The following is a 10,871-nucleotide window of genomic DNA, read 5'->3' as shown; positions in this document are numbered from 1 at the left end:
ACTTCAACGATACTTGGGACACCCAAACTTAAACTACAAAAAACATGCAGAAATGCACATACAAGCAGTAGCTATTCCAGTACTTTGTTTTGCGAGTTACCCTCAAAAATTTCTACTACATTTTTTAATGTTGCATGCAAATAACAAATAAAGAAATTAAATGTGTACATACCATCAGCACAGCTAAACTTCTGCATAAAGTGCTTTTCATTTTCTTCTTCAGGGTGATAAGGAGATTTAGTCCAGTAACATTCAGCCTGTACTCGCTGAACAGAAACTCGCTGAGTTTTTGGATGGAGAAGCAGTAGGAGCAAAGGTTCAAGAACTCTTGCAATATCATGTCTTTGAAGCACTTGATTTAACCAGGCTTGTCCCACTGACCATGTAGAACCATCCAAGCTATTAAGACTGTCCAGCATGATAAACAAAGATCTAGAATAGAAAGAAGAATAAGCCTAACACAAATTCTACTCTACTTACAGAATATCCCATTTTAATCTGGTATATAATAAATTTCAACATATCAGTACATACTCCAGTGTCTTCTCCATATAAACCAGTATTTTCTCTGGAATCCAAACTTTGCAACCTGAAGTTTTATATTTTAGTCTAGCCTAATGAAGAAATGGCCAGGAAGAGCTAGTAATAAAGTCAGTTAAGATAGCTGCTCTAGTAGTAGCAGTTGTATAGTCAGTTCAAGTATTTGTATAGCTACTAGCATAACAGGCTTTGGTTGCCTACTGAGTGCTAGTGCAGTACAAAAAGATAGAACTTTAAAAGCCAATTCACACAAATGCATGGAAAACAGAAGGAAACATTTGAAGATCTTTTCTTCAAGAATGGAGAGGAGAAATATACTTGACAATTCAGCAATTCCTACTGTCATTATTTTCTTCTTTTAATAGTTTTAGCTTTTAGAATCCTTTCCAGATGTGGGGAAAAACAATATATATATTGGACTCTGCATTTTACCAACTGTCTTACATCTTCCAGTAGAACACATTCATAAACTCTTAGCTGTATGTACAGAATTTATCACCACTTTTGCAATGAGTAACAGTATCAAGCCAAAGAAATAACAACCTTTTTACTCTGCTTCCCACAGCTAAGTATACCGTAGGAAATTTAAATAAGTACTTTCCCACAACATTTGTGCTAGCTGAGGAAGACAAGACTAGTTCAGAGTCTGGATCATTCAGTTTTTCAAAGAAGGCAGTCTGATACCAGAACACAAAACAGAAATCCTCTGCTGCTTGCCATAAATGACAACTTACACAAAACACACAGATTAAACAAAAAAAACTTTCAAATCTTAGTCCTTACTTACAATTTTGATCTTAAGTTTTTTTAGCTTTACTGTTACTTTCCATTTTCACATAATTCATTCGTTTTTACCAAATCACAGCAAGAACTCAGATACTATGTTCAATATACACAAATATTTTAATCACAGTGATCGTCAATGAATCACGTGACCATTCCTGTCCTACTCTTTACAGCTACCAGAAAAATTTACCGTTTATGTAATCATCATTGTGAAAACAATTTTGTCTAACATGAATTCATTTCTTGCCCTCCTTCCTTGCCCTCACAGTTACACTGTATTTCTCCCATTTCTAAATACTATGGTGCAAGTATAATGTAGTTAAAGATTTTGAAGTAAAATTATTTCAACTGAATCACGCTTGCAATCACCAACCTGTCAAAGGTACGGCCAAAGGAAGATGACTTGTTAATATGAAGGTCACGGGTGAGATGCCATAGCACTGCAAACTTCGCATGAGCTTCCATTCTTACTTTCTGTGGACCAAATTATAAGTTAGATCTATCAGAATACAACAGCCTCTGATAAGAACTGGAAAAAAAAAAAAAAGAGGTATACAGCAGCTTAAAAGATATAATGAAATTATTAAAAATTAACTTTTTTTGACTATGCATTCAATTGCTATTTTCTAACACTAAAACCAGTAACAGGCAACAATAGGTCTCTGAACAATTTAGTAGCATGAAAGGATTCTCCCCCATCTTGATCTTGGCCGCCTTAGTTTCAAAGTTCAGCTTGAAAAAGTTTTAAATACTTAATGTGATAGCTTGAACAATACTTATTTTACTCTCACAAGTTGCACAGCTCTGTTTTCAGTGATTTTATCTATATGTTTCAAGGCACTAGAACAGATCATGAAAAGAAAGCAGGAAGAAACATGCAAGCATACAGAGGCAGAGAGAAGAGGCAGAGAAAGAAGAGAAATTTTTAGAGATAAGTGTCTGGAATGATGGGATTAAACACAGTATCCATGGAAATAAGGGAATGAAAATAAGTTGGCTGGAAAAAGACTTAAGAATTTTCTAGCTAGATACAATGTATATAGAGTTCATCACTAACATGCCAAATTTAGCTCTGGAACTTTGAGTTTTATTTAGACATATAGGACATGCTTACTGCCCAAAGGACTTCTAATGACTAGTAATAATATGCAGAATATTAAATGGTGAAAATGGTATTAAAGTAATAATGTTTATGCCTTCATCTCTTTCCTGTGGCTGATCAAGGCAAAGAGTTATTCCAGCAAGGCCGTAAACTATAGTAAATGCCACGCTATGATATGAATACATGGGTACGTATACTAAAAACAGCTTTACCCGAGAGACAAGGGAGCTACTAAGCAGTTGTAGGGGTGAACAAACAAAGCACAGCAATCAGGACGATTATACTGAATAAAACATCAAAATTACTTTCAAATACAATCAGGGCTTAAACTAAATTACTTGATGATGAGCAAAGACAAGAGGATGAAGATTTTTCACTTGTTTGTTCTTAAAATATATGCTTATAGGGAATCAACAGTAAGTGTATTTACCTCTAATCAAAATGAGACCACACTAAAGACTGTTAATACCCCGTGACAATCCGGCATACTTCCAGACTTAATTTACAATACACAGCTTAAGAAGCTTTGCAACAGCTAATACAACCAATATCTGCCACAATAATGAAAATTTTAAGTAAAAGCTATAAAAACTGAAAATTACAGAAAAGACACAAGACAGATCACATCAGCCATAAAGTAAAAAAAACAACCAAGAGAAACAGCAGCATTCTGGAAAGTAAAGCAAGCATCACATGTATTTAACAAAAATATGCTTCTCGCAGGAAAAAAAAAACAAACAACACTGCTGCAAAATATATACAGTTACACGAAACAATTCACTAACACCTGCTGAATAAAAAGTGAAAACACCAATTCTAGAAACACAGAGATAAGTCCATGTAAGCCCTTGCAATCTATGCTGGAAAGATGTAAGAAATTACTGTTTTCACAGTAAGGTTGGCAGAAATGAGTGAGTACCACACCCACAGTCACAGCAGTTCACAGACCAGCCTAATAAGTGAAACTATAAATCATTGGCGGTTTTATCAATATGCCAAGCTGTGAACCACAGTGGTTGACAGACTGGCTCACATTCACTTTTGTTGACCTGGTTACTCTCTGGTAGAAAGGCAAAAAGGTAACTGCCTCCAAAGTCACACAACCATGAGTTGCCAGAGCATGTAAGCAAGTAATTCCCTAATTCCCTATCATTCATTCTGTTGGGCCTGTGAAAACAGTTCATATTTTTAAGATTTAAAGCACTACAAAGGCCTCAACTCAAATGTCAAATCAACAGCCTCTATCTGAAACAAATTTCTAGGGGAAGGAAAAAAAAAAAAATAGCATACCTGTCATGACAAGTAGAACTCCTACTAACAATAGTAAAAAGCTAAGCATGTGCTTTATATATAGGGAACCAGAGCATAACTTTTGATAAGAGGTGAATTCTCCTACATAAATTGGTTGCTGAATGCTGAAAAGCCTCCTTTGTCTAGCATGAAACTACAGAGGCTCATCACAGACCTAAAAGAAACACCATTTGTCAACAATCTGAATATCTGCCAGCTTCAAAAGATTTTGAAAATATTACTTTACTTGCATTAGCTAAACCGATAGCAAAACAGAAGTAATCAATAGGATAGCCAAGATCACTTCTAAAATCAGCCAGCAGTGAGATGAGACCTTTGAGCAACAACAAAGAATGGGAGAAATCCACCAAGCTGGGTCACGAGCAAACATTATAACCTGTGGTAGCAGAACAGGAGACAGCACAAACGACAAAGTAATAACAAGAAACCAAACAGCGTTACCAGAGGCAAAGGAGCAGCTCTCTGATCACTCAAGAGGTTCTGCTCAAACTATAGTCCATGGCTTTTGACATGAGATGGTAATGGAAAGTAAAGACCTTCAAGAAAAGAGTAGCTTCAGCAACATACTGCAAAGAAATGCACAGACAACTCGCAACCCAGCTGCCATGTCAGTCAGAGCAGATAGGGAAGCACATTTCCCACAAAGACAGAGATGCACAGAAACTGGCAATTACTGTTAGAGCAGTTTATTAGTTGCCCTCTAGAACTGGCAAACATGGCAGAAACAGTCAGAATTCAAATCTTAACAACAAATAGCTAGAGAAGGGCCACATGAGACTGGAGAAGAATTGTACAGAAGCCTCTTCATCAGAAGTATCTAGTGACTGCAATTCCTCCACTTCCCAACAGGGGAAAATAATCTCACAGAAACACTTTATCTAGAAACAATTAACCGAGACAATTGTCAGAAGATGGAGCTCAGAAATACATAGCACAGCTCTTGGGACCTGGAAATAAAATCAAATCTTATCAATTACAAGCTGCTTGTTTGTCTTATATTTACATTAACTCTTACAAGAAGAGCCAGGATCAAATAACATATAAAAATTGTCAGAAAGGAAAAAAAAAAAACAAACCCACCAAACAAAACACAATTCAGTGCTGCTTAAAAGAGAAAGGGAATTAAGGCTGAAGAAGCAAATTAATAATATCAAATACAGCGGACTCATAAGGTTGTGTCTCACCAAAAGGGAATAGAATTGAAAACAGATCTCAAACTGTAAAAAGAAGGTGGTGACACAAAAAGAAAGGCAGTAAGGACACCACAACTGAGACAGAGAGAAAAGAGAAAGCAAGAGGATAGAAAGATAAAGGGGACCACACATGACTCTCTTAAAGAAACAATCCAACCCCAGTATCAATAAAAGCAGAGACATGGTGATGACAATAACATGGCTGTTGCTCCTTCTCCAAGTTCTGTGGAGGAAAGGAAGCAGAAAGTCTAGATGCCATATTAGGACAGATTGTTAGAGAAGATGCAAGAATTAGATGAAGTAGGAGGGAGCACACCAGAGGACTGAACCACAGTTGGTTAGGACACAGCAAAACAAAGTATGCTTAAATTTGATGGAGCTGTACAGGGAAAGAAGAGTGGTTATGACAATTGGAGTGGAATCTAAAAAAAATCTGTATTCAATTACTACCATTACAAACACTTTTCATAGGTTTGTGAAACACCAAAACGTCATGAAAACAGGGTTCAACTACTACAGACGTAGGGTTAAGGTTTCCTCTGAGTGGGAATATAGGAAATAGGGTGGCAGTGTCAGAGGCTGGACAAATCTGATGTTCTGCATGCAAGTAAAAGAAAAGAGTATTTTTAATGTTTGAAACAATCAATGTAAGGCAACATTTTTTCAATATTGAAGTTATTTATGCCCTCCTCTGAGGCACCACATCCTTTTTCTAAGTATATTTCTATAGTTATATACTTAACTCATCTTTCAGTAAATACATGAACAACTTGCCTTGTCTCTGTGAGTCAGCTGCTGACTAATAACATCTTCACAAATGCTAGAAGATGGAACGAGGTTGTGCAGCTGGTAGAAGAGCTCCACACTCTTCTGATGATGCTGAGGAGTTCCATCACCCAACTGGTCCCAAAGCGTTAAAGCTATATGCTTTGTACATGAAAATAAAAGTTGCAAGAGACACAAGTGAATGAGTATCGTGCCTTATTTTGCTTTAGACTACATTGAGCTCTATGCAATGATGAGAGACATTACATCTGAGGACACAATATGACCAGCAGGCAATCTATAAAACTATTCTTTTTTGTTCATAAGAACATAAGAAACTGTTTGAAGTATTGCAGTAACTTACTACATTAAAAATTCCTGTTAGGAGTCAGAACTCACAGAAACCTCCAGAAATAAATTTTCATTGAAATATAATTAACTATGTAATATACCCTGCTGATGATTATCTTTTGTAAATGGTTTCTTACATAAATTACACAAATGCAGAGATTGTGGTTTACCAGAGTCCTACATTATGCACATCTCCGTTTCATACCTTTACTAATTAATGATGCTATTCAATCAGGTTTTATTTATATTTTATAAATATTCATTCAAACAAGGATTTTCACCCAAGCGGTAAGACAATCACAGTGGGAAAACTCACTATGTATTTTCATGTAGAGTCTGACACAGGTTACAACTGTTATCAAAATGCTCAGCAAGAAAATTTGGTTTACCATACCAAGGATGGTAAGTGGCCAAGACCGTCAGTCTTTACAAGCCAGGAAAAGAAGTCTATAAAGAAAACAGCAATGAGATACTGCATTATACCTTGAAGAAATCTGTCTTTTCAGCCATATATCTCAGATTGCCTTGAGTAAGAGGAGGTCTGATGACCACAGCCACTCTTCCTTGGTTAGGGCTAAGAGGCTGAGCAGTTTCCACACTGTTCAGATTTTCTCCAGTGACAAGAGCAACTGATTGAGTCAATCCAACCAAGTCCATCACAAGGGAAATAGTAACACCCTGAACACTGAAATCGCTTGCTTGTTTGCAAGCATTCATTAAAGTCTGTAGCCACAGTGGAGGCTGTACTTGTTCACAGTCTGAAATAAAAATCACAATTATACATTCATTTAACAGTTTTAAATATTATGTATTTTTCCTCTTATATCTCATAACCATACGCACAATTGTCCTTTTTCTTTCACATTTCAACCTGCCTATTGTATGGGTTTAGGAAAATGTATGCAGGAGAAAGATACTTCTTGATGTATCTCTGTCTTTAATCTAATTAAGAATGCAATACTGTATCACTTCAAACTTTTAGTAAGCAAAAATAAATAGGAAAATTTGAAAAATAAGTTTTATGGAAATGCATCCATGCAATTTCATGTTTTAGACAAAACTGGACTTTTAGTAGTTTGCACATCCTTTCAGTCACTTTCCTTCTTCAGGAGATTCTTGACCACCAATCAAATCTTAACATTGTAGTTTGTAGTCTGGAATAATTCTGTAGTATTTTATATATACGTAACAATATTATATATGTTATATTATATAGATATTATAATATACATACAGAATTATTTACATATATTATTTATATATTTAAGCTAAGTTTAAACTGACAAAAAAAAAATAGAGGTTTTCCTGGTAACACTTTAAAAGTATCTGTGAAAAGTGATGTTTTGGGTGGAAGAAACTTGATCCTATTAGATCATACTGTGCTTTCACTGTAGGGAGTTGTTTTCCCCTTCTTACCACCCCCTCACTTAATACCATACACTGGCCTGATAATGCAAGTGTCCTTCTCTGAAGTTCAGAGTCAACTCTCCAAGTGAATAATGCACTCTTTTATTTTAGAGGTACCAAAGTAATTTTTCATAAAAACTTCAAAAGGACCCTACTGATCGTGTTCCTAAAACAGGTAAATGCTTCTAGAATCAGACACAAGCACAGAAGTGTTATTTAATAGGCACAAATACAGCATCTGTTTAGAATTAAGAGAAGGACGATGCAATTTCTAATTTATATCCATAACAGTTAATTTTGCAATGTAAATTAGAGCCTAAATATACCTAACAATTCCACATAATGTTCCAGAGTTTACAGATATAAACATTATTCTGAGCTTGACTCAGTTCCCTTTTTAATTTCTTCAATTAAAAATACCACACATTTATCTGAGAAATTAAGCGTACAGCAAAATTTAAGCACAATTATGTTCTATCAACATCAGATTAATTTGGTCTCCTTCAAATAAACAGACTGATGACTCTCCCCATTGATTAAAGGCAATTGGTCACATCACTACTGCAACCCATCAAAAACATGTTCCAAATTTAGAAACGCTTCAATAACAACAGCCTCTTCTGCAGTAGAAAAATGTATCAACAGATGAAGAAAATGCTGGTGTGCGAATTATGGTAACTACCTTCTCCCATTCTCCATTCTCTGTTCCGCTGGCATTCTCGGTTATGGGAAGCAGGGCTCCTGGGACTGTTATGCAGCCCCATTCCCAACACTATTCCTGTCCACCCTGCCATTTTGTAAAACAGATGTTTACATACGAAACAAAATCCTTCCCGTTGATTTCAACCACCTATAATTTATGTTTATTCCTCAAAGTCACACTGTTTAATAGACTGCAAATGCAACACCACAAATGGGAAGGTCCAGATGATGAACAAGCGACGCAAATCCAAGACATTTAACAAAGTGGAAAGGATTCCTAGAATCACTGCCTTCATATGAGGCACATACTATTCAAGCTCTACCGGCTTTCTGCTTTAGAGTTTACAAGGCAGCGATAATCAGAAGTGCTATATCCACAGAAAAGTAATAAGCAAACAGCTGATTTTTTAAGTATTTTTAGTCTTCTGCCACAAGACTCATTTGTAGGCTGCTAGTATTTGGAAAAAATAAATAAATAAATAAAAAACCCCCATATTTTTCAGGGTCATGCTATAGAAGACAAATATCCTGTGCTAGGTCTTTTACAAAAGGTAGCATCCCTTTAGCATTGCAATAGCCTTAATCAATAAACAGCTGTATCCAAGCTGCCTTCAACTGACATGAGTATTTGATATGTCTGGATGTCACAAAGTCAGCTCTGCTCCTGGCTGTATAATGAAGACATATACACCATATCTTAAAGACTACAGGAATAGAAGCAGTAGTCATGTTAAATCAACGTGCTTGTTTCCAAAAGCCAAAAAAACTGTTCATCTCCAAGCAGTGCCTACCGCTTACCCTTTTAATAGATTTTGAAAGTTGTGGATAAGAACAAAAAACTGCAACCATGCATGAAGTTTCCTAGAAAAAATAAAATCACAGAAGACTGGCAGTAGCCAAAATTATTATAACTATTTCTTGCATGCTCCAAGCATATCTACTATGATACCATTTTAAGGCAGCAACTCTCAAGCTACAGACAGGCAGTGGAACCAAAATTAGAACTGTAAATTGAAGACTTTACAAACTGTAAAAAGGAATGTCCATCTAAAATGTCACATTTTACAGTAATCCAGAACTGTCAACATTTTAAGCACATTTCTGTATCTGTATCTGAATGTGTTCACTGATAAGTGAACATATTCACACTTCACAAACCCACCATTTTTATTTTGTTTTCTAATGCAACTGTAGCTAGATGAATTGTTTGTGAGAGCTGTTCCTTTAACAGGAGCAGAGTTAAATTAATTAATTTCTTATCTGGTATGATTTTTATTGGACAGCAGTTTATAATTTCCATGTATTGCACAAAGTGATCTATGTGCACATCAATCCAAAATTGCTAAAATGAAGCTAAAAACATACTTGATGTCCGGTGTGGCTATTACAAAATATGACAAAGAAAACATTTTGGATCCATACAGTAAAAAGGAACATCTGAAAATTTAGATTCTACTCTCAAGGTTCAGTTTGCATAATTTATATTTGTCACCCCAATATTAATTAGTGTCAAATCCCATGCCAGCAATATTCTTAAAATCTATGAGGAAGTAGTTTAGTTTCCAAAAAGCAAACCAATTGATACAGAAGGAAACTTCCATTTCTGAGAGCAACAGCAAACAGTAACACACACAAAGAATGAACACAATTACTTATAATTTTTTTGTGGGAAAAAAAAAATTAATATTTTAAAAGCAAACAACAAAGAAGAGTGCAGCTTACCAACTTCAGGCTTCCCAGGATGTAATTCCGAAGTACGGTTTCCTTCAGCAATGTAAACAGGAAAGCTTGAACATTCAAGATACAGCTGACAAGCAGCAATGAAGGCAGGAAGGTATTCTTTCGGTGTTTTTTTCTTGTTTGTTTTCTTCACCTTAGCATCAACTTGTGATTCTCTGTCCCATTTTGTGGTCTGTCCTTGCTCTCTAGTGGGGTCTACTGGAAGCTCTGCCCCTAAGGGCTGAGACAAGGAATTACTCTGAATGATATACAGGTTGATAAATCTAGTTAAAAACTGCTGGACATACTCCAAACAGCACTGCATTGCAGTCTTTTGGATCGTTTTCCCACTTCGAGTTGCTGTCCCCTGTGTCATCATGGAAGGAGGCTGTACAATGGTTTCCTCAGATCCTACAGTTGATGCTGTCTCGGTCTCTGAGGATGTGCTACCAATAATAGGAATGCCCGGTGCACTGTGACCTTCATTCAGTGCTCTATCAATGTCATCAGTTGTATCTGCCTGGTATTGTACAAACTCAGTGAACCCACTTTCTGATGATCGACTGCTTGGAGGATTTTCACCATCTTCAAACACTTCATTAGGATTTTCAAGTGAGACTGATGGCACCTGAGTGAGATAAAAGTTTAATGATTGTTCAAAATGGGTGATTCAGGTTCTAGAGAGAAAATATTTATTTGCTTCTCCATTTGAAAGTAACAATTCTATTCCACAGTTTTAAATCTATTCATATAAATGTATTTTATGCAAAATTATGTTTGGTGTTTCAGTAAACTTGCCAGACGAAGCTAACTAAAAAAAAAAAAAAACCTGTTTATCAAGTAAAATACTTAAAATATTACTGCTTTTAACATTTTCTTCATATCATAATCGTGTCTATTTTTTATGAAAGACTGCTGAAATGCATAGGCACAGGTATTATTAATTTATACAGCACCATAAACTAAAATATTCATACATCAAAGAAAACCTCTCA

General features: G+C 35.8%; 1 protein-coding gene across 7 annotated transcripts in view; it reads right to left on the bottom strand.

Annotated features, from left to right (window-relative positions):
- The window catches only part of DOP1A (DOP1 leucine zipper like protein A), a 68,736-nt gene that overhangs the window by 23,710 nt on the left and 34,155 nt on the right, over positions 1–10,871 (bottom strand). For all 7 annotated transcript variants that reach the window (XR_012653028.1, XR_012653029.1, XM_075046501.1 and 4 more), the window contains 5 exons: positions 9,880–10,504; positions 6,532–6,806; positions 5,703–5,859; positions 1,700–1,796; positions 173–432 (listed from right to left, as the gene is read on the bottom strand). Coding sequence is in view for 5 of the 7 variants with exons in the window: in XM_075046501.1 (XP_074902602.1) it covers positions 173–432; positions 1,700–1,796; positions 5,703–5,859; positions 6,532–6,806; positions 9,880–10,504 (1,414 nt within the window). In the remaining 2 variants the exon portion in view is untranslated. The remainder of the gene's footprint in view (positions 1–172; positions 433–1,699; positions 1,797–5,702; positions 5,860–6,531; positions 6,807–9,879; positions 10,505–10,871) is intronic.

Source organism: Buteo buteo, chromosome 15 (assembly GCF_964188355.1).
Source record: "Buteo buteo chromosome 15, bButBut1.hap1.1, whole genome shotgun sequence".
Taxonomy (NCBI): Eukaryota; Metazoa; Chordata; class Aves; order Accipitriformes; family Accipitridae; genus Buteo; species Buteo buteo.
This window is presented reverse-complemented; position numbering and strand designations above follow the sequence as displayed.